Here is a 23,763-nt window from a genome sequence, read left to right as displayed (position 1 = left end):
CACTAGAGGGAGCTAAACTGTAATAATGAGTCAAATGAAGTAATCTTAAACTTCAATACAAATGCTGAAAGAAAAAAAAAAAAAAAATCAATGGAACTAGCTTGTGTTCTCAGAATTATTCTGCAATAAGTGTCATCAGAAAGTCACAGTAAGTTAAGATATTTCTCCTAAAAACGACACACAGGCCATGCATTACAATTTCTTAGCTTTTATTGAATACTTTTTTCTTTTTAAACAAAACCCTTTCTACAAAATAGCTCACCTCTCAATCAAAAAATGGACAGCTTTAGATAAATGTTTTGTCTCAAATGCAATATAGACTACATTTGAGAAAGGAAGAGAAAGAAAGGTTTACTTTATTAGTACAAATACAAGAATTTCTAGAGTTTCAAAAGAATACTATCCCACAAAACGCATAAAAAAATTCACATGCACCTTCGCCATCAGGTCAGTCTGAATGTTGAACGTCTATATGTATGGGGAAAAAATGTTAAGAATTCTGAATCCAGGAACTGGAAGAAAGTCAGGAGCACATGATTTAGTCGAGTTCTGCATCAACACTGTCTAGTCTGCCTTCCTTAGGGTTGACCCCAGTCTTATCATATAATAAGACTTCTGTAGCAAGTACTTATCTTTCAGATTAGCACTGCATTTCAAACAAATAATGATTAACACATGTTTAGAGACTTAGCCAAGATTCAAGACAAGGCAGCACTTCAGGTTACATTGCCAGGGAACTTAACAGGTACCCACCAGGAAGTTAAGATATCAAAAGTGCAACTCTCATTAATGCGATCATACTCTTCATAAAACAAGGCAGATCAATATCTAAGTTAGGAACCTGTACATCTACGCGTGACATAAGTTTACTCAGTATTTCCTGCTAAAGCAGGACTCCGAATTGTTCAGGTTCCTTCCAGAAACGTAGGTTTTATTGCTGAGCACACTGTGTTTCAGACGTTGGCTTAGAAGATACATACAACGTTGTATATTTTTTCTTTTGTGTTTTCTTCTCAGTTGTGATTTTATTTTCTTTCTTATCTTCTTTTTCTGTAGTTTCAAATCTGGATTCAGCTGTTAACCTACAGGCAAAGCAACCATTCTAAATACATATTTAGTTAATAAAAAACAGGGCTAAAATAAGAGTTTTAAGCAAAATCAACAAGCCAACTGGCATACAAGACCATCCATATGCAAAGACAGAGCAAGCAGTGTTTAAGAATGAGACTAAAATAAAGCGTTTTTATATTGGTCCTATTCACATTTCATCACTTAAAATATAGCCTTCCCCCGCACCCTGCCGCCCCCCCCCCCATCTGCTGAAATGTTTGGTAAACAAAGTTACTGAATGTGTTAACGAGTTGGGATCAGCCTTTAAAAAAAAAAGTGACTGTGTCATGCACACAGAGGTGATCAAGTCCACAAAAGCACAACTCCAAGTGAAAAGTCCCAGCAACATAATATAAACATGATGAAATCAAGCATTTTGCTTTAATGCCACCAAAGAAAGGACTACACTTAAAGCAATATACTAGTTTCCAACCTAGTTCTGCACTACTACTGCCTTAAGATAAAGGGCTGAATATCTGAAAAGTTGTTGTTGGAAAAAAATTCATTTTCAGGCTCTAAATTACATCATTTGTCCACTGACATGTGCAGTTCTGCTGTGAATGTAAATGGGAATACAACTGCCACATTGCTGTTAAAGAGATAACTTAGAACCAAGATTTAGGCATCTGAGCACAATCAAACGTTTTGATTATTTAAGAATTACTTAATAAATGTGCAAGTGTGTCATTAAAACAAATTAAATAGTGGTATTATTTAGTGACTATTACCAAATCACCCACAACCAGTTGACTGTTACACATGATTACTTCCACAGCAAACCAAATTATGGAAAGTGAAGTTCCAAATTGAACATAGCCTTACATACCAACACAAATTCTATACTGATTCATCACCACATCTGTTAAAGCAATTCTGTAGTGACCTTGTGGATTTCTAGTGGTCTCAAGAGCCTCCAGTGAGCAACCCACAACAATCAACAGCTGCTTTCAATCATGGGTTTCCAAACAAGAATAGCTGCTACCCAGTTGTTAGAGATTAATTTGCAATATAGAGCTGAAGATGAGGACTATGAAAGGAGCTGTAACAATGAGAATGTTCATGAGAAACATCATATTGTTTCACAAAAGTAAAAACAACTATTAGAATTTATTTGAAGAGAGAAAAAAAATCATATTTTTATGCTTCAAATGCACACTAAAGTGTTTATGCAAGTCACCATAAAGTAAGCTAACTTTGTCAGACTAGAGCTATGTTAATAAATACCTTAAGTAATTTATCAGAGGACTGACACTGACTTATGAAGGTAAAAATGAATGAGCCATTTAATGTCTAAGCTACACTTTTAAGTTAGCTACAGCTTTTATCTGGATCAGCAATAGATTGCCATAATTTGCTTCACTTAGGAAAACCTTAATTTATGGCCATGACGTATTCGGAAATGCCTGAAGATTTGAATAATTGAGCTTTAATGTGACAATGAACAGACAGTCCGAACAAAATAAATTTTTCCTCTTTCATTCTTAGCGTCTTAGAGTTAGCCTGCAAATGCTTCAGGACTGATTATATTATGGCCTACAAGTTGTTGAACCATGCTTGCATTACTATACTGAATTAAATTTTTTTGAAAAATACACATTTTACTAGTGTGTAATAGATCATGTCTCCAGGCTGCTACATGTAACAAGAAAAAGAATAAATGAATCAGTTAACAGATTCCAAAGTTAATCGCTGAGCATCATGTTCTGAAATTGTCTCACGGAGTTCAAAAATCAGCCAGTCCCTTTTTTAATTCTTTTCTACCAACCTTCTTGATAACGAAGAAGTTGCAGAGACCCAGTGTTATGAACTAACTGCAACCTCCATTCCCCATCCCCCCCTGTACCACTTGGTGAGGAGGAGGTAGAAGTTGGGAATGAAGGAGTAGAGTTGAGCCTGGGAAGAAGCCTGGGCAGTAGGGGCAAGGTGGTTTTCTTTTTGTCACTGTTCCACTATTTTTAATTGACAATGAGTTAATCTTCCCCAAGTCAAGCATGTTTTGCTTATTTGATCCCTCTCTTTATCTCAACCCACAAGCTTTTTCCATCTTATTTTCTGCCCCATCCTGTTGAAGAGGGGCAGTGAGAGCAGCTGGGTGGGCATCTGGCAGCAAGCCAAAGTTAACCCACCACAGCCCTCATACCAAGCCAGTTCACAGACCACCCCTTACCACCATTGTCATATTTCACAAAGTGTTAGCACAGGGAAATGGATGGATCAGAAAGAAGGGACAACAGTTAAACACTTCCACTTAAGAAAAAAAAAAAGCAAGCTTGTGAAAATATGACAAAATTCTATCAAGCTTTGACTTTGTAGACTCCAAAACCAAAATGTAATGGGGGTTCTTTACACCCATTTAAGGAAGATCAACTAGTTCCATCAGATGGAGCTTTACTCCCTGAGGATGAATGCCATGCATAAAACACCAAAGAGAGTATTAGTTATCCAGATCTCCTGCTGAGCCAAATGGCTATAGGCATTTGAACAAAGTCCAAATGAGGTAGATTTGGTATACATAATCCAACTAAATAATTTAAAAGAGCAAATAAGCTCTTAGGCACACAAGCCCTTCTTTAGATCAAACTAAAACAATCTCAAATCTAAATGCAAACTAAGTTGGGCAGCAAGGGCTGGAATTTGCCGTTTCAGTTTCAGAAGTGAAGAACAGCATTTCAATAAAGAAGTTTATCTTTTTATTGACCAGTTGGCCTAACAAAAGATACCACTACATAAAACCTTTGCATTGCCTGAATTACAATAGTAACTAATAATAACTTAGATAGTTAAATCTTTAGTCTCAGCTAGTATATTCTGAACACTCACATGCCATAACCAAATCAGTACCATCACCTAATAAAGTATCCCAATGTTTACTTGCTTTAAACTTCTGTAAGCATACACACATGTGCTGCAGATATGTACACATGCTATTAGTTCAAAGTTACCTAGCTTTACCTTGCTAAATCACATCAGCAAGCAAGACTCTTCAAACAAGGAGGTTTGTCACCCATGTAAGTATGTACAGATCACTTCTGACCACTTCTTCTTTGCCTCCTAAACTAAGATGACAAAGCTTTTCAAACACCATTTTCTAGAAATTAAGTTTGCAGTCCTTTCACAGTTACTATGGCTCTTTTCACTGCCACATTTCATGGACCAATAATGACAAAGCTAGACTAATTATTTCACAAAAGCTACTCCAGTTACAAAAATAACCCCCAATGACCACAATAGCCTTTTCAGCTGGAGAATCACATTTTACTTAGCACAAGGTGAAAGACTGACAACTATCCACCATGCACATGCCAATTATTTTTATCTCCTCCAAACTCTCCATTTTCAGGTCCACATTCCTGCTCAAGGTGACAATATTTTTTTGTGCCTTTGCATTTAGCTGTATTCCTACGTAGGGTTTGGCCACATCCATCACAGAACTGTCCAGAGATTCTTTTAGTGTTTATAAATCTAACCTCTCAAATAATCAGATTTTATCATGACTTCCTATTTCATAATAAGTCATAACAGATCAGGGTTATGTAAATCCTCAGTAGTATCTTAACAACATTAATTGGGGATTTAGTAGTTCATAAACACAATCAGAAACATGAACAGAACCTTATGCCTGGATTTGCCTTTTACAGGTTCGTAGCACCATTGAAAACAACTTAAAAGCTTACACAGAGTTTCGTGGCGGTTTTTTAGTTGTTGGGTTGGTGGTTTTTATTTTTTAAAATCTACTGATTTATGTTTTGTTCCTTATTTGAAACAACAACGATGGGTGCAAGATTAGAACCCTCCCTCTGAACTATGACTTCATCTTCCTCTTCCACTTTTTCCAGTCACTCTGCTTTCAAACATCAACTTCATAAAATAATTTCCTCTCCTCACCCCCTCTCTGGTAGGTTTACCCCTTCACAGTTCACAAACTGCTTCCAATAAATTCCTGTTGGAAGACCCCGTATCTTCCTTTCCAAAGAAATATGAGGAAATAAGTTAAACTATTCACATGCAGGTTACATGCTATCTGTTCTCCTTTATGTGTACAGAACACTGTCAAAACACAATACCATCACTAAATTATCCAATCTTTCCTCTCAACGTTCACCACCCACATTTGACCTCCCTGGTCTTTCCTTCTCAGGAACCATCCCTGCATACTTTGACATAGCTACTTAAACTACTATTTCTGCCATATTCTTTCCAGACTGTTTCAGAACGTTGTACTGTTTGGTTACTTTAAATCTGTTAATCGCATCCAACACAACCTTGAGTAATTGATCTGAGAGTCAAAACATCATCCAGGTACTTCTGAATGCCATTAGTTTTGGATATACTATACAGATTTCCATGCGTTAGGCCTTCCTCCATCTTTGAAGCTGCTATCATTCTAAATTCAATAAACTATTTTTACTAGCAGACATTAGCAAGTTGTAAGCTCAAAACACCTAGACTATCCCAGATTTTTTTCTTCTCCCCCCAAATACTCAAACGTGTTTATGAAGATTATGAGTATGAACAGAATACAAAGCATCAGTTGGGGAAAAAAAACTGCATTCCATTTACCAAGATAAAAAAGTTGGAGCTAATTTCTGTTCTAACTTACTTTACCATCTATCAAAAAGTAACTTAAATTCTAAGTTCAGGGGAAAAACTTGATCATAGTTTAGCAGTTGTGTTTCTAGTTATCATGCATCCAGATTATGGAGGTCAGTTGTCTGACAACACAAATAGCATAATTAATTGTCTATTCTTTTGTACAATGCAAGTTCTGTTAACCCAATTCAGGTTAATAATTACTTAAATAATTTTTAGGCTTTTAGCTAAATCTGAAAGTTGATGAGGGCTGAAATTAGGTATGAAACTGAAGCATGATACCTACTGCCTTTGTTACTTTGGTATGTAACACAGGTGCATGGCAGCTTTGAAGGGACCAAGAAAACAGTGCTATTTCTGAAGCCAGAGCAAACCGAGTGAGCTGTCATGCTATCTGCCCACCTTAAACATTTTCCAGTACTGGGAAAGTTATTTCAAAGATTGTTACAGTTTCAAGAGTCTTTTTCATTAGTCATCATCTTAGTCTTTCTAAAAGGTATTGAGGGGTTCAACGTAGGCAGTCGGAGCTGAGGAATTACACTGCATGCAACACTGAGGAAATAGATAAAGAAGTGGATAGCATAGTTCATGCAGCGAAAGAAAAGAGATGCAGGTCTGTGCTCATTGCCTTGACCATAGACAGAAGCTGACACTGACCTGGGGGCAGCTGAAGTCAAGGAATTACTTCCACTTCTGCTATACGAAGTAAAGGCATCATGATTCTCATCTTTAGTTTTAACTCTCTTTCTTTCTCTTTCAGGTTCAACTACTTTTTGCATTGCTTGAAGAGCTATATTTATTGGTGGTGCTTCAAGAGCATGTTTTTTTGGAGAAGCATCACTTGGCTCCAAGTTCTTGGAATTCATCTTTGTTTCTTCCTTACTTGGCAATTGAGCAAGAACGGCTTCTTTTACTGAAGTATTTTTGCTGTCTAAGTTTTCAGAAGTAGTGTCCACTGGAATCTTCTCCCTCTTCTTTTTAATTTTGGTGCCTTTAAGTAATTCTAGGAAAAAAAGAATATGCTTTTTTGTACACAAGTGAAGCTGGAGTTAACTTGTCCACCAACATTTTCATATTAAAACTAATAAAGAACATATCACATGACTAAAAACCTTGGAATAATTCTTAACAGACAACTTACATCCCTTAAAGAATGTCCCTTCGCATAATCTGTTATCAGCAAGTAACCGTTGCAATAGAAGTTCGCTTAAAAAAGAGACAAAAAACCCCCCACAACTTTCTCCCCATCCACTCTACCTTTTTACCAAGGCTTTTAATTAGATGCTCTGAACAACATGAGTATGCTAAATTGTTTTATCTCAATTTTGGAGACTGCTGAGGTAAGCTTCCACAACAAAGATTTTAAAATTAAATCCTTTGGGTATGCACAAGTACCAAAACCAATTTACCCATCTGGTTCCCCATTCATCTTCCTCCACAGGCTACAGCTCCCTTGTTTCTGCACATACCCAGGTATATCAGCTGTTTTTCAGGGGGGCCTCTGCTGTCAAAACTTAATCCGTACTGACTTGAGCTACTAAACAGTTTTTCCTCTAAATGCTTTGCCCTTATTTATTACAAAGCTCATCAGCTGCCTACATTCAGAAAGCTGATACTTCTCATCAACAGAGAGATATTGCTACTATTATGAAAAACACCTCCTAAGAATTTGTTCCCACCTACTTCACTATGGTTATCTAACTATACTCTGTAAGGTCTCTAAACACTGTAATTTGTACTCTTCAGCCTTCTGAAATTAGTGTTAGTATACATGTTGAGGTAAGGTTGCTGAGCAAGGTAGGGCTTTACTATTTCAGTTCAGCAGTTTTTGGACCAGGTTATCACCAAAAAGGCAGCTGTTTAAACATTAGTTTACACCTGGAACTAACCCCATGTCTTCCTGTTTAATGTCATTCAACTTGTGAAGGCTGAGAAGACCAGATTATTCCTCGCCCCCTGCCCCCAAAAGTAGTATTTACCTTCAGGTTCATATTTCATTTTCAGCTCATCCAGCATAACTCGCAAGTTCATATTCTCACTCTGACAAGCTTGCAAATGCCTCTCATTTGTGAAGAGTTTCCTTTCAACTTCCAGAACCCTTTGGCTCTCATACAGAGCTTTCATCCTCTGCAAGGATAGTTCATTTTTCAAGGTTTCAGTTTCCTTGCTGGGGTGGGAGAAAAGTTATACAGTCACTCAGACTTGGTTTCTTTCCCCCCACCTCCCAGTAAAACAGCAGATAAAGTCAACTAAGCATTCAGTGACTACACATAAAATTTGTATTTATACACTAGTAAGAAATGAAAGAGACCTCTTCCAGTACAATGTAAGTTTTCACTTCAACTTGACATAGAGCAGTGAGTTTAGTTACCAGAGATAGAATGCCTGTTAAAAACAAAGCTGTATGCTGAACAAGGCACACATGCATCCATAACTGGTAAGAAACCTTCCCTGACCTACAAATTTGCTATTTCATTGGGGTTTTCTAGCCTGTGTATAAATTAATATGTCTATTTCTATAACTGACGATACAAGCTTTACACAAAGGTGATACTCTAAGCAACCAACACAAAAATAATTATGTTAATAGTCAGTGCATGTCCTTGCCTCTGTTTCAGAGACCATTAACTTCCACATCATAAGCACTGAATCACCATTCCTCAGTGATCCTAAGGTACTCTGATCATGCCAGTTTCTCATAATAGCAACAGCAGTGAAGTGACAGACTTCTCAGGAATTCCTGCAGCAGACCATTTGTGTTGCCTCCTGCTGGCAACACTTTCATCTGACAGCTTAAAAACAGTTCTGAGGCCAAACACTATGAAATTTCTAACTAACAGATATGGAATTCACTAGCCAAAGAACACAACTTGGTGTGTCCAAATAGGACATTTCAAGTGTTATTATCTGACTCTTAGAAGAGAAATAAATTTATACAGCCTATAGACTTTAAGAAGCTTCATACAGACCCCTTACAGGTTAATTTTTAATGATTTTTTTTTTTTTAAGTTCTAAATTATCTTGTATCTAGGAGCATTAACAACATTTCTAGGAGAAAGCAACAATATAAAATATTTCTGGTGCTATCTTTTGCAACAATAAGTAACATGACAAACAAAACAACTCTCAGTCCTATAACAAAGACAGGATGGTTCCACAGCATTAGAAAATGTGACAATGAGCATATTTCCACATACAGTTAATGGAATATATACTGTATTGGGTTTGTGTGGCAAGGTTTTTGTAGGAGGGGGGGTTACAGGGGTGGCTTCTGTGCGAAGCTGCTGAAGGCTTCCCGTGTCCAACAGAGCCCATACCAGCCGGCTCCAAGACAGACCCACCACCAGCCAAGGCTGAGCCCACCAACAATAGTGGTAATGCCTCTGTGATAACAGATTTAAGAACGGAAAAAAAGTTGCAGCAGGCAGAGAAACGGCAGCCGGAGAGAGGAGTGAGAACATGTAAGAGAAACAACCCTGCAGACCCCCAGGTCAGCGAAGAAGGAGGGGGAGGAGATGCTCCAGGCGCCGGAGCAGAGATTCCTGTGCAGCCCGTGGGGAAGACCATGGTGAGGCAGGCTGTCCCCCTGCAGTCCATGGAGGTCCACGGTGGAGTAGATCTCCACCTGCAGCCCGGGGAAGACCCCACGCCTGAGCAGGTGGGTGCCCAAAGGAGGCTGTCACCCCCTGGGAAGCCCACACTGGAGCAGGCTCCTGGCAGGACCTGCGGATCTGTGGAGAGAGGAGCCCACGGAGCAGGTTTTCTGGCAGGACTTGTGACTCCACGGAGGACCAACACTGGAGCAGTGTGCTCCTGAAGGACTGCACACCATGAAAGGGACCCACACTGGAGCAGTTCATGAAGAACTGCAGCCCGTGGGAAGGACCCACGCTGGAGAAGTTCGTGGAGGACTGTCTCCCATGGGAGGGACCCCATGCTGGAGCAGGGGAAGAGTGTGAGGAGTCCTGCCCCTGAGGAGAATGAAGCAGCAGAGGCAACATGTGATGAACTGACTGTAAACCCCATCCCTGTCCCCTTGCGCCACTGGGGTGGGTAGGTAGAGAATCCAGGAGTGAAGCTGTGCCTGGGAGGAAGGAGGGGTGGAGGGAAGGTGTTTTGAGATTTGGTTTTATTTCTCATTACCCTACTCTGCTTGACTGGCAATAAATTAAGTTAATTTTCCCCAAGTTGAGTCTGTTTTGCCTGTGATAGTAATTGGTTGAGTGATCTCTCCCTGTCCTTATCTTGACCCACGAGCCCTTTGTTATATTTTTTTTCTCTCCCCTCTCCAGCTGAGGTGTGGGGAGTGATAGAACAGCTTTGGTGGGCACTTGACATCCAGCCAGGGTCAACTCACCACACATACAAACAGTAACAAAAAAAAAGGAAGAATAAAAGCAAGTAGCTAGAAGATAACCAGACTACAACCAACTTCTAGGCCTCAGACCATTAAGTGCTTACTTTGAGTTGTCAAGTTTCATTTGCAGTAAATCTGCATAGTAACCATCTTCAGACTCTCCTCCTTTTGAGCTACTACTACCTCTGGATTCTTCCATATTCTCATATAAAGTCTGATAAAGAAAAAATGTCAGGTTGTCAAATAGTGACCTTTCAGAAGCACATTAGCTTAGTCCTTAGGTGAAATTTTCCATGCACTTCTATGGAGAAGCCTCACTGTAGAGGCATTTAAACATACAAGAGAGCTCAGTTGCTGAGTACTTCCTCATTTGTTACAAATGTCAAATAGCACTGAAACTGACAGTTCTCTCTCATTCATTGAAAGAAAAAAAAAAGCAAGTTCTCAACTCCAGAAGGTTTTCAAATAGCAATGCAGAACAGTTATCTTAGTTTTACTTGAAAACACAGGATATTTAGTTAACCCAGAAGGAATTTGTTTCAGCCTTTATTTCTAGGATTCAGCAGCTGGACCCCAAAGGAATACAAGCCATGTTAATCGGTAGCCAAAATCTCAAGATCAATTACATCTTTTAGATTAGGAAGTTGGTTCATAGTGAAGATGCCATAAACGCAGTAAACTTTCTATAAAATACATCAGTAGCATGTGACATTCTGGGTTTTTTGTTCTGTGTTTTTTCTGAACAAGCAACACTCAGATTTAATACTGTCACACAGATCTCATAGGCTTCTGTCAGTAACTTGACTACAGGTAGTTTTGATGGTTATTTAAATCAATCATTTAATTTCATGACACTACTTATTTATGGCATAGAGACAGAAATAAATACTGATCAAGCTTATACATGACAAAACTAGTAAAGCAATCAAGCCGTCTCAATTGCTTACTAAAATGGGTTAAGCCTAGCTTTATGCCACTTCGGTTAAATGCAGAATAGAGGATGCTATCCTGGAAAGCATAATCCTAATGCATAAGCTAATACACCCAAGTTTACATTCCAAAGCTGTGATAAGAAACGGCTAAACAAGTCCACAAGTAAGAAAGGCTACAGTTTTTCACTCTGTATACGCACAAAAAAACATCAGTGACATTACAATAGTGCATACAGGTGTTCTCATGTATTTCTCACCTTCCCAAAATATTGACAAGATACTATCAAGTTGCATAAAAGGACTGAAGAAATTGTTTTACAAGGATGATTAAGCAATTCCGTTTTTCTAGAAAAGAGCATGCTTCAACTGCAAAGTTAAGATATATTAAGGAAATAAATATCCAAGCAATCCAATATAGCTGAGACTAAAAAGCAATAAAGCCTACACACAGGAAAAACATGAAATGCTTATGTCTTCCAAGAGGAAAAGAACCAAACCAAAACAAAAAACAGCAGATGTCATAGCTCAATGACCTTTGACCAAGTAACTGAATTTAAACACTACAGGCAACTATGAAAAATATGAATGTGCTACACACAGGAACCCAGAAAAGATTGTTTCTCCAAACCGAGGCTTGGGTGGTGTAGAATTTTCTGCTTCTCTCAACTTCACAGGTATGTGATCTCCAGCTATAAAATGGAACTTTGGTCAAGTAAAGCTATGAGTAGCCTTTGGATCCCTTTTCAATCCCGAGCATGGGCTTCAGATCATTTTCATAATTCTTATTATCATGTTTTAGCTTCTGATTATGACTTTTCCACTTAATTACAGACCACATACCTTAAATTTTTCTAGCTGCCTCACTTTCATAAGAAGATCTTCTATCTCACCATTCTTTTGTTCTAACATTGACTGTAAACGTTCCAGCTGCTCAAATTCTGCCTGAGAGCCTTTCATCTGTAGCAGTGTAGCCATTTGTAGCTAGGGAAAAAAAAAAAAAAAAAAAAAAAAATCTTTACAACAAATACTGGGTTAAGTGACTGAAAATCTCAGCTTCTTACCCAGAGGAGTTAGGGTACTTAAGCCTTGTAATTCTAATCCTGAATATTAGAAGTGCACTGGATGCTTAAACTCAGTAGGCTTCACAATTATTACCATAGGTTGGCACTAAAAATCTTTAGGACAGCTTAAAACTTACTGAACAGAGTAGTCCTGAGGTGCCATATCTTTCTCTGTACTGACTAAGGAACCTATAAATATACTGTTAAGGACACACACCATATTTCATATTCAAATACTAATCACTAAGTCAGCTAGAACCAAACTACAGTCCAGGCTTGTTTATCAGAGCTAAAATGCATCTATCGAGAACTTCTCACTTGGGAAGAAACACTCTAGTTCATCAACAAGTTTAAAACCTCATTTTTTGCAGTTCTGATTCTGAGGTATAGATAATACTAAGTTTGCCTTCTGTAATATTAATCCAAGAATTTCAGCTGCTTCTACTCCTTCTGTGGAATGCATCCTTTCAAGCAAAGGAAACACCCTTTGCCACTACAAAAGGAGAAGTTTATCAAAGAAAAATCTTGCATTTATAGAAGACTTTTCTGATGCTGTTAACATAATAATATCATAGCATGACAGCCTTAACACATTCAGTTAAGTGATACATCAGACATTTAAACAACTGGAGAACAATATGCAATGCAATAATGGAAAGACTTAACAGGGTGTTAGTGATAACTGTAGCATTTTTACCAGCCTGGTCATTATGGATAAGGTAACACTTACAGGACACCTGGAAAAATCACAGGGAAAGAATCAACGGAAACAAACAAGACTACAGATTAACAGAGAAAGGTAAAGAAGAGCTTTTACCCTACAGAATCTCCTACGTCAAGTAAAGGATATTCATGATTCTGTACACAAACTAGAGCTAAAGAAAGATTCAATCATGTCCTCCTCATAGCTTCTACAGGACATAAGGGAGGCAAAATTTTAACCCCCACTGGCTGACTAAAACTACCCTTACATTTTCTAAGCACATAGGCACCTAACCTTTTCCCCCTTCACTTAAAAGCCCACTTGCTAACTGTCAGAATTGCAAACTACAGTTGATCTACATAAAAAACAAAGAACAGAAACATTAAGAAACTGGAAGGGATACTGTGGGTTGTGGAAAATACACCAGACACGGTAAAACTTTCACAGGAGTACTGCTTACATTCTGTTCAGGAGTCAGATCTTCAGAAGTAAACACCAATATTGGTATTGGAAAAAATTTTATAGGGACAAATGAGTAAAAATTGAAATTCCAAGTTAAAACATTAAGTAGTAGAACAGGGTTACCAATTTGCCTCAGTTTTTGGTGAAAATCTTCAGCGTTAGGAATGTTTCTTATACCATTCAATCAGTATGACTGACTTAACCTCACATTACAAGGGGAAAATTTCTGAAGAAACTGATCTTATTCAACCATTTTACTCACTCAAAACTTTAGCTCTCAGGGTCAGATTTCAGTAAAAGAGCATTCCTTTCCTGCATTAGTAGTTCTTTTGTTGTCCTTTAAGAATGTTGTTTCAATTACTGTCAACCTACTTCTCCACAAAAGCTAGGTAACAGAAACCTGTATCTTCAGCATTACTAATTATCATCACTCTTGATGTTTAAGTACTTTCATCAAACTGCACAATCAAGAATTTGATCCAAATGAAAGGATCCACTCTTGTGTTGGAAAATCAAAAGACCAACATGAAAACAGTTGGCAGTTTTGCAGCATCCCCTTTACATTACCTTGTAAATCAGCTTCTGTTAACCAGTTCTCAACAGTATTAACCAGCAGGGTCCCATCCAATAGAACTGTAGTCTAATTAAATAGTTATGACAAAAGTTATCATACAATGGTTTGGGTTGGAAGGGACCTTAAAGATCATCCAGTTCCAACCCCCCTGCCACAGGCAGGGACACCTTCCACTAGACCAGATTGCCCAAAGCCCCATCCAACCTGGCCTGCAACGCTGCCAGGGATGGGGCACCCACAGCCTCTCTGGGCAACCTGTTCCAGTGCCTCACCACCCTCACAGTAAAGAACTGCCTTATATCTAATCTAAATTTACCCTCTTGCAGTTTAATGCCATTACTCCTTGTCCTATCACTACAAGCCCTTGCAAGAAGTCTCTCTCTGGCTGTCTTGTAGACCCCCTTTAGGTACTTATGACTTATTCTTTCACTAAAGATACAGAAAAGCAAGAAAATATGGACAAACGTAAAAACATGAAAGCAACCCAGAGGAGACGAAAAACCCATGTGATCAGAGGACGGAGTACTGCCCTTTTCTTTACATTCATTCCTGACAACCACAGTTAATACACAAATAAATGATTCGCGTAGTATGAGAATTAGATAAGAAAAGACAAAGCCATTGTCAGGACAAACTGAATACTAGTTCGACCAACAGGAGTTGTGTTTTACTTTTTTCCATTTAACAACTACTGCCAAAGTAAGCAAATGTAGTGCCTTCAGCATAACTTGTAGTTCTAAGATGAAGTAGTAGCACTAGAAAAATGCTGATGTACCATAAAAGTCAAATAACATTATGACATCTCATTTGTTTTTTCTCCCATTTCCCTCCCCCCAGACTACTGTATCATATTTTAAAGATAATCAAATCCCCTAGCCTGTGTACTAAAGCATTGCCTTATCAGACCCCAAGGAAACCCTGGAGTATTACAGTAATGGTCATACCTTCATTCTTTGCAATTGTTCTCTAGTGAATGCATGCTGTTTTTGTAGTGACTGATATTTTATTTTCACACTGATCAGCTGTCGTTCCATTTCTGCCCTACGGTCCTCCACCTACAGAACATTGTTAACAATTATTATGAAAATTAAAACGCTTGTTGTCACTTGGATGATGAGTTTTACAAGGAGAAGTTGCCTAGCAATTGATGTTGCTTCTGCAAATACTGCTTTTCCAGCAACAGTACTTGAAAAATACACACTATTGTCATTACCTCTGGGATAAAAGCGAGTAGACAGTGCTGCAGCAGCCGAAGCCCAATCAGTAAAGTGCAACAGATTTTTTTTTCTTTTGATATCAAAATAAAGTAATATTTCATATGCTTCAGTGTTGCTATAGAATAGTTTTGTCCATTTGCATCAGAACAAATATTAAAAAAAACCCAAACCAACTGTGTACCAATGTAACCCATTCCCCAGGCATTGTCAGAAAACAAAGTAACTTCCTATGCATTTAACAGCAGCTGAACTCTTACTCAAAAAGTAATTCAAAAACCCTCCCAAATGCTCAACCATCCAGCCATTTTCAAAAGACAGCTTTTATCAGCATCTTTTAACATTTCACATAATATCTTCTGCATTAAAGAAGGCTTACCAGCTGAACAAAACTACTTAGAGCTAAGAGCTGCAGACAGAACTGTAATGAACTCTCAGTCCCATCTTCTATCTTGATAGCTAGGCAACTTTAAGTGATTGCATTAAGTTCACTAACTCCTCAACTTCAGAGCGTGCATAATGTTAGCTTTCCATAGGTCAGTTCCTAGACAGTACAACACTGAAGTAGTGTTTGAGGAATAGAGATTAATGGTGGCCAGATCAGGTGCAGATACCCTAATATTTTCCGTGCAATATAAGAAATAAAACTTAGGAAATATTTCTTCTCTCCTCTGTATATTCTCAGGTATCTGTGGCATAATTGTACCTCAGCAAAGAGAGAATTGCCTTTACTTGTAGGGTCCAAAGATTGTTGCACTGCATGATCCAGCTGAACCTGAAGCTCCTGATTAGCTTCACGAGCTTTCTAGATTAAAGCAAAGAGGATATTAGTCACTTAAGCATCTGATGTACTGCATATATGAATTTAATCAGGTAGTTTTACCTCTTTCATTTCTTATGCCTTTAGCGCAGATTATATTGTACTGCAGTCTTTAACTGCGCATACAGTTCTAGTCAGTAAGAGACAAATTTTGTTTCACTAAAAGGCTTAATATCATACTTATTCTTCAGGACAAGAGCACAACTAAAACCTTTAAAGGAAAACTTTTAGGTTTATCAAGTAGATTAACGGTATTGAAACTATTAGCCTTACTGTGTTATTTAGTCACAAATCTTCCACTCCCCAGTACAAAATTTTCCAAAGCATTCAGCAGGAACTTGAAATAAAAGTGAGAATTATATCAGTGACCTGTGAGAAGGTCCTGTTAAGAGGCAGAATACTGCAGTGCAAAGGATCTCCATACACACCTTTCCACAAAAGAATGCCCATATAGAGAGTATTTAGCATCTGTCCCCTTCTGCCTTATCTTTTTCCCCTCCCTCATCAGAACTTCTCTCAAAACTCCTCATATTTCACTGAAAAGCTAGCACTGCAACTTGTGGAATTCAGGGCCTTATCTACCACTGGTGAATAAAATTAAGAGAATACCTCTAATGCATTAGAGTAAGAAACAACTTCTTTTTCCCTCTCTTCTTTTTCTCCCTGTAGACGCTCCAGCTGATTACGTAAATTACTGTTTATGAGTTCTAATTGTTCTTTACTGTACTGCAGTTCATTCAGCTTTTCTTCAACATTGGCCTAAACAAACAAAAGTAGTATGAAATAAGCAGTTTTTAAAACAATTTGAAGAAAAGCAGGCCCAAATGAACCAGATTTGTTAGTAGTAATTACTTCTAATACAAAATATTATCTTGAAGAAGAAGTCACATTAAAGTCTAATTATTGAGGCTATTATTTTTTCTGTGCATATTGTCTTAATATTAAGCCAATCATAAGGTAGCAATGTACACAAAGCATCTAAAAATGAAATGAGCAAAAGCACAGAATTTTATCTTCAACTAGTCTACATTCCTGATAATTAAGTACTAGTCACACACCTTCACACTTTCTAGTTCAGTGAGTTCTATCTGAAGATTGAGCATTTCTGAAGACATGGTCTCATGTACACGTTCAGACATCATATGTAGTTCTTCCGATTTGGCAGCAATTATTTCCTTCTGATGATCCACTTTGTGTCTTAATTGTTTTTCTGAGAGCCGGGTTTCATCTAGTTCTGCTTTTAGGTTCTCCAACTTAAAGACAGTTGAGAAGTAAATAGTACCATTTTATAACAAATTCTTGAAGAGAACAATACTTTTGACTCTGTTCTAATTACAGAAAATGCCTTAGAAATACAACTTAAAGAGTAAACTTTTAAAAATAAGCTTTGAAATTTAATATAAAAACCAACCAAACAAGCTCCTACACATTGTAACTATTTACTAGATTTGTTCTGGTAGCAAGTGTGCAATTAGGAGTCAAATACATAGTCTTTAAAATGCTACTAGCAACATTTTAGCTGTATATTAGTTGCCAAACCTTGTTTTTAAGGTCACTGATTTCTTGTCCATAGACTCTGGCAAGCTGTTCTTTCTGTTTATCCAGTTGCATGTTTTGCTGTTGCTTAAGGGAATCACATTCAAAACTCAAGCTTTCCAACATTCGATTCTTGAGTTCAATTTCTCTCTGAAGAGAGTATTTCTCTTGTTCAAATTTCTGGAAAAAACAACATACTAATAAATCTAGACGTAATATTCATAAGTGTTTGGGGAACAATGTACTAAATACATGCTCAGAACCAAGACACTAAATGCCTAAAACTTGAAGCTCATTCAACACTTTGTTGAAGCCCCAATTAGGGAATTGACATACCCGTGTTTTGAAAAACAAATAAATAAAAAAACCCCAAACTGCTCTGAAATGTTATGACTTATTTGATTATGTAATATCCTCTTCTTCATGGAAGCTGTATATTGCTTTGCAGCCAACATGAAGGGTGTGGGCATCTTTTCTGCAAGCGTAACAAAGAAATTTAGTGAGAGCTTACATGTCCTTTCTACCACAATGGAACCCGATTATGTTTAAAAAATGTTACGGTCCATGAAGTATTCCCCTACTGCAGAACAGCTGGGTTCAATGTTTGGTAAAGACATCTAAATTGTCTACTGTTTTGTAATAAATCCCATGAACCCTTCCAGACTGAAGAATGACTTTTTAATCACCTTCCCTCTACGCCTGACTCTATATATTTGCTAATTATAAAAGGCAGCTTCATTTTACACTTCCATTCAGCTAGCAATTACGGAGAAGAAAAAAAAATTAAAAAAACCAGGAGAGTCTTGAAAGCAGAAGTAGTAAATAGCAAAACCAAACCAGTCTAAAGATGCAGGATTTTCTTTTTATTTTTTTCCTCAGTAACATAACTCTTAGAACACAAACCAGAATTTAAAAAAAGGAACATAAAACTAAAAGCTGTCAGGTATGAAATTGACCTCTATGGCCTACACACCAGCTTATCAAGGACAGTCTCAGCTCTCAAATATACAGGACAAGAATTGTAACTCAAAAGATAAAGACAGTGCACGGAAAAGGTTTGTGAATGCACTGCTGGCCAGACCCAAGAAAGGCAAAAATCTAGCATGATATGTCTACACAGACTTTTACAGAAGCATACAGAGATTTTTCTGAAAGACTTTTGTGCCTACTGTTAAAACTTACACTTGTGTTCACAGTAATTGCTTTGGCTCTCGGATTCCAAAGAAGAGAACCACAGACTCAAAAACTCAAAAGAATCTGTTGGATAACCACAGTTCCCACACAAGATGTTATTCTACTGTATGAACGCACACAACTCTTTCTCTCTGCCCTTGGAAACTAAGTCACTATTGATCTGGTTCACACAAGCTTAGTTCATAACTTTGCTCCAGCCTATAAGATAAGATTACAACCTATGGATGCAGCTTCACAACACAGTAACTACCATGTCAGGTTGTCTGCCGAAAAGGATGATCCTGCTCTGCTTTCCTTATCACTTGTGCTTTCCAGCTGCCCCTCTTGCACTAAGCTTACTACCAGTAAACTGTTCAAATTAAGTTACTAGGATTCATTCAGAATAGCAGGGTGCTACAACTCTCCAGCTGGTAAAAAAAAAACCAAAACCAAAAAAACCCCACAAACAAAACCCCACAAAACTACAATAAGGCCACAAATATTTCAACCCTATCACAAGAGAAGGGATGGATGCACAGCCAGAAACAGACTAAATGAAGACAAATGGTATATCTGAAGCATGGGCTGACTGAAAACAAACAAACATGAAAATTAAAGCGTTTATGAAAAGTGGAAGATTTTCCTGACTGGAATTTTCTTGCGTGATTCCTAAGAAAACGGGTTGATTAAACAATACCTCTATTTCAACACTACACTACTCTCTTTCCTGAGCTGTAAAGAACTACTACTAAATTCAGAATCCCTTGGTATTTAGAAAATTTGAAAACTCCACTACAGAAGAAATCAATTTTACTGTCCTGCTGCTAGCATTCTTTTTACAGATTTAAGTGATACAAAGCTTGCAGAGACAGCATAACATGAATGAATTGCTAAACATAGCCAAAACACATGCTCTAAAACATGTTTACTTTAGCACCTAGTGTTCATTTTACATTAAAGGCAAATAATCTTACATGGTACTGAACACTTGATGCATAATTAACTATGAAACCCTGTCCCATTTAGATAAAATCATGCTCAGTATCTTAGAGCCGAGATAAAAAGCCCCCTCTACAAATACTTAAACTAAAAGCGTTTATTAAAATTAATCTAGACTCTAAAAGGCATTCAAACACCTGTGACATTCAGAAATAGTTAAAATAAAACAAAGTTCTTGACTGCCTTTTTTTTTTTTTTACTTAAAGTTTAAAACATTACCTCAGTTTTCTCAGTCAATTCACGGCGTGTTTGATCCAACTGATTTTGAACTTCACTTTGGGATTCCAATAAATGCAACCCATATTGTGCTGCCTTTCTTCGCTCATTCTCTGCTTCCTTGAGTTGGTGTCTAAGACTTAAAATGGTCTCTGTCTCCATTTTTCTTCCTTTTGTTACTTCAATATTGCAAATACAAAATGATTAAAAAAAATATTGCAGTAAGTTACACTAGTTAATCTGAAAAAAGGTATTAAATTTCTTAAACAGGATACAAGGATATATTTTTGCATTAATACAAGACAAAAAAAAGATAGCTCACGAGCAAACAGTCCTGTAAACAGTAAAATAATAGCTCTTTTTCCATAAATTTGGTTAACATCTTATTTCTGACTATGTCTTAAGTAATAGCATGCAGCAAAACAGCTACTGTGTACCCAGTCTGGTTTCCTAGCACACTAGAACCAGACTTAATCTAGTATATAGCTATCTTGCCATATGTGAGAGAAGGCTAGGAAATAACCTTGTAAAAACACTTTTATGCATATGGCTGACAACACTTTCTGTGGTATTATAAATAAAGCATTATAAATGTACATTATAAATGTACAAAACTACATATAGCATTACTTTTGTACACAAATAACAAGATTCATGTAGACAGCTGTATTAGCAGGATAGTTTACTCCTAATAACATTGTGTGGAATATGGAAACAGATAGAGGTAATGAAGGAAAGAGTCAAAAATAGAAACCCAGTTAAAATACATGAAATTTTAACACAAAGATTTTTATTTATTTATGTGCTTAATGGAATCTTTCATGACTGTTTTCCACTTTAAACTTTAGTCACTGCAGGTAACCTATTTGTTAATAACCATCTCCTTGTGACATGTTTTTGAAAACTCATCCATTTCTATCTTCATATCATAACAGAAGACACAAAGGTGAATTTTGCAAAATGTTTTGTTTGTTTGGGTTTATTTTGACTAACATTTTAAAAAATAAAAATCAAGTCAAACTAACACCATAAGCTTGTATAACTGCTTGCTCCCAAAAATCTACTAAATCAGCACACTGCAAAAATACCCCATTAAGACAAAACTGCTAAGCAACTCAGGCTTCTCAACAACAGAAGCCAAGAGTTCTCTCAGAAAGTATGCAGGAACAATGATATACAAATACAAAAAACCCCGGTGTAGTTGATTTTTCAAAGCCAGGGTTCATAATTTTTATGTAGTTTCAAGATTAAAGTAATTCTTCATTGAAGGTCCCATTCCGTGCTTTTTCTTTTTGTATAAACAATTTAGTTGCCATTTCTTACTGGCACATATATTATCCTTATGAATGTTAGCAAGATGCTGGTCTTCAGAGGAAATTTCACAGCTCAACACAGGAGAGTAATTTTAAGAGTCATTATTGTAATGTAATGCCTTCTTTTTTTTTTTTTTTCTAACTTTTATTCAACATGGGTAACTCCACTAGGAGTTACCCAGCTTCCTATAAAAGAAAAAAATAATTTTAACATGCAAAAGTACATCATGCTAAAACTGTAATAATTCCTTTCAGAGATACGAGACAGAAATTATCAAATTCTGTTTTTCACGTTTTCCATCACTTGTTGTTATTCAAATTTAACAGATACAGACAGACTTCAGCCAGCCAGGCTCTGAAACCAGTTTTTCACATCTAACCATTGCAATGCCTGAAATACTAGTTTTGCACACTTATGCTAAAATAAGCCAGTGAAAGACAGGAATTTTACCTACCTGTAACTAAGAATCAACAATATTATTACCGGGGCAAGGACATGTACACTGTGTACAATTTAATAATAAAATGTTTAACACTAAGACGTAGCAATACAAGCGTACAGGCAACCACTCCTAGCATGCGTCTGCATTAGTAAAGGCGATGAATTAATCCTTATTAACTTCATAAACAGATTTTTAAAAAAACCCTTTATTTTCTGATCAAACAACAGTATAGAGGCAACATAGCAATTTGATTCACCTAGCTTACTAAATTAAATTTGAGTAACATTTTTAACTCACCTTCAGAAGTCCATTTAAGTCTGTCATGACCTTATTCTCGTACTTCACCTTTAAAAGAAAAGATAAAAAAACACGGAAAAAACCCCAAACCAAACCACACAACAGTTGTCTAGTCCGGATGAGTATAAGCTGCCATTATAGCACAGTCCTTCATAGCAGTCCTTTTCTAAAAAGGCTTAATGCCTGTGGCTGTCTCATGAAAATGCAGATCACAAGCTAAAACCCCATAGAAATGCAAATCTTATTGAAACCTCAGTTGAGGCAGCTGTCAGATAATTTAGAAACAGCCAGATCAGGCAATGTTGCCAAAGGATAGATACTCTGCAATTGGCCTCTGGGGCAAGTAAACAGGCTACACCCAGGGTCACCTTCTTCTAGCACATATATAATTTTTAAGGGTTGTTCGGGGATTTTTGCCTTGCTCCCTCCTACTTCTTCAATCTCTTTTGCATGCTCTCCTCCAGTTTCACATACAAGATCTTTGAGCTCTTAATAAATCATTTACTGGATAATATAAGAAAGATCTTAGGCTTTTCTTTAATTTTATAGTTGAAGTATGGAGGAAAAGAAATAGGTTTCCTATTCACATGTTCCTTGCTGACTATTGCAGAAAAGAGCAAGTACGCCTTTCAGGGCACAAACTTCCTCAACTTTTCATTGTCAGTCTTGGATGAAGTTAACCAGACAAGTCCAGGTAGCTTTGTTCATAAATCTGTATTGTTATATAGGTAAGTAATTACCTGCAATTAAATATTATACATGAGGTTAAGTAAACTACCCTGAAAATAATGTTTTAAGATAAATAGGTAGTAAGGTGAACAAGTAGGAGGGGATATAATAGAAATCAGTCTCCATTTATTCTACCAAGAGTTACCAGAGAGTTACTCACTTTTGGCTAATTACCTTCAAACATTTTATGATGGATTCTGTACCGAGGGCTCCAGACCTTAATTATTCAACCGTTTAAGTATTCCTTGAAAAAAATAACAGGGTAGAAGATAAAAAGGCACTGTCCGGGCATGCAAACTTTCCTCTCCCACTGTATAACTGTTCTTCTAGTTAAACTGGTATTCCCAAGGGTCATACGTAACAGCCGTCTACGTTCTGATCTATTCAGAAGTACCTACGCAGTTTTCTGATCACTAACGTAATTAGCAACACAGTTCCTCTCCCTTAAGCCAGGTATTCCCCTTACAGTTCAATACAGTTACTTAAACAAGTCCCTTTGTTTACCCTCCAAGTGGCACACTCCAGCCTGAATATTTTCAGGGTTAATCATATTCACCGAAGAATATGTTTTGTGCAAGAAGTATTATGAAGGAAAAAAAAAAAAGTCAAACTACAGGCTGATCCTTCAGTCCCTACGACGCACTCGGCAAGCCAGCAACTTCGCTTCTCCCCGTGGGCCCCGCTCTTCACCCCGGGACAGGCCCTGACCCCTCCGCACTTCGGGCCGCTCCCTCCACCGCCTTCTCCTCCCACACCTTCCCGACCCACGGCAAAGCGACACCGGCCAGCGACTGGCCCCAGCGCCGGGCTCTCCACGGGACCCTCCTCGACACCTTCGGCACTCGCAGGGGCCAGGACCGACCGGCGGGTTTGTTTCCCGCAGGACCCCCCCTCCCGTACTGTATATAACCCTAACGGGCAAACAGGGCCGGGGGGGAGAGGGCTCCCTCCCTACCTCACTTGACGCAGCATCGCCGGGGGCCGTAGGAAAGAAAACGGCCTTTCCCGCTGGAAGCCACAGGGGAAGGCGCTGGCAAGGCAAGGGCCCGAAGGCCACACAGTCCCAGACGCTGCAGCACGAAAGGAGGGGAGGGAGACAGGAGCTCTCCTCCACCCTCCCCGACCCCTCGGCCCCACAGCCCCGCCGCCTGACAGCGCCCTTCTGCGGACAAGGAGCGAAGAGGCAGCAACAGCCCCGCAGAGAGGAAAGCCCCCCGCGCAGCTCACTCCCCCC

At 38.0% G+C, this 23,763-nt stretch overlaps 1 protein-coding gene across 5 annotated transcripts in view; it reads right to left on the bottom strand.

Moving 5' to 3' along the window:
* Nucleotides 1-411: 411 nt before the first annotated feature.
* SPDL1 (spindle apparatus coiled-coil protein 1) overlaps nucleotides 412-23,763 on the bottom strand; it is a 23,449-nt gene continuing 97 nt past the window's right edge. Inside the window, exons 1-14 of one of the 5 annotated variants that reach the window (XM_010579141.1) lie at nucleotides 23,144-23,165; nucleotides 22,388-22,540; nucleotides 21,801-21,848; nucleotides 19,751-19,926; nucleotides 17,363-17,539; nucleotides 16,882-17,076; nucleotides 16,433-16,582; nucleotides 15,710-15,808; nucleotides 14,734-14,844; nucleotides 11,830-11,970; nucleotides 10,162-10,271; nucleotides 7,680-7,867; nucleotides 6,358-6,703; nucleotides 412-1,082 (exon numbers count right to left, since the gene is read on the bottom strand). In XM_010579141.1, coding sequence (XP_010577443.1) covers nucleotides 932-1,082; nucleotides 6,358-6,703; nucleotides 7,680-7,867; nucleotides 10,162-10,271; nucleotides 11,830-11,970; nucleotides 14,734-14,844; nucleotides 15,710-15,808; nucleotides 16,433-16,582; nucleotides 16,882-17,076; nucleotides 17,363-17,539; nucleotides 19,751-19,909 — 1,827 coding nt within the window. In that variant the 5' untranslated portion in view covers nucleotides 19,910-19,926; nucleotides 21,801-21,848; nucleotides 22,388-22,540; nucleotides 23,144-23,165 and the 3' untranslated portion in view covers nucleotides 412-931. Of the gene's footprint in view, nucleotides 1,083-6,357; nucleotides 6,704-7,679; nucleotides 7,868-10,161; nucleotides 10,272-11,829; nucleotides 11,971-14,733; nucleotides 14,845-15,709; nucleotides 15,809-16,432; nucleotides 16,583-16,881; nucleotides 17,077-17,362; nucleotides 17,540-19,750; nucleotides 19,927-21,800; nucleotides 21,849-22,387; nucleotides 23,115-23,143; nucleotides 23,166-23,763 lie in introns of those variants that run through there. The other 4 variants (XM_010579139.1, XM_010579140.1, XM_010579138.1 and 1 more) reach the window with 4 other exon arrangements.

Source organism: Haliaeetus leucocephalus, unplaced genomic scaffold (assembly GCF_000737465.1).
Source record: "Haliaeetus leucocephalus isolate CR32 unplaced genomic scaffold, Haliaeetus_leucocephalus-4.0 Scaffold656, whole genome shotgun sequence".
Lineage (NCBI taxonomy): Eukaryota > Metazoa > Chordata > Aves > Accipitriformes > Accipitridae > Haliaeetus > Haliaeetus leucocephalus.
Note: the sequence above shows the minus strand (reverse complement) of the source record. Positions and strands in the feature narration are given on the sequence as shown.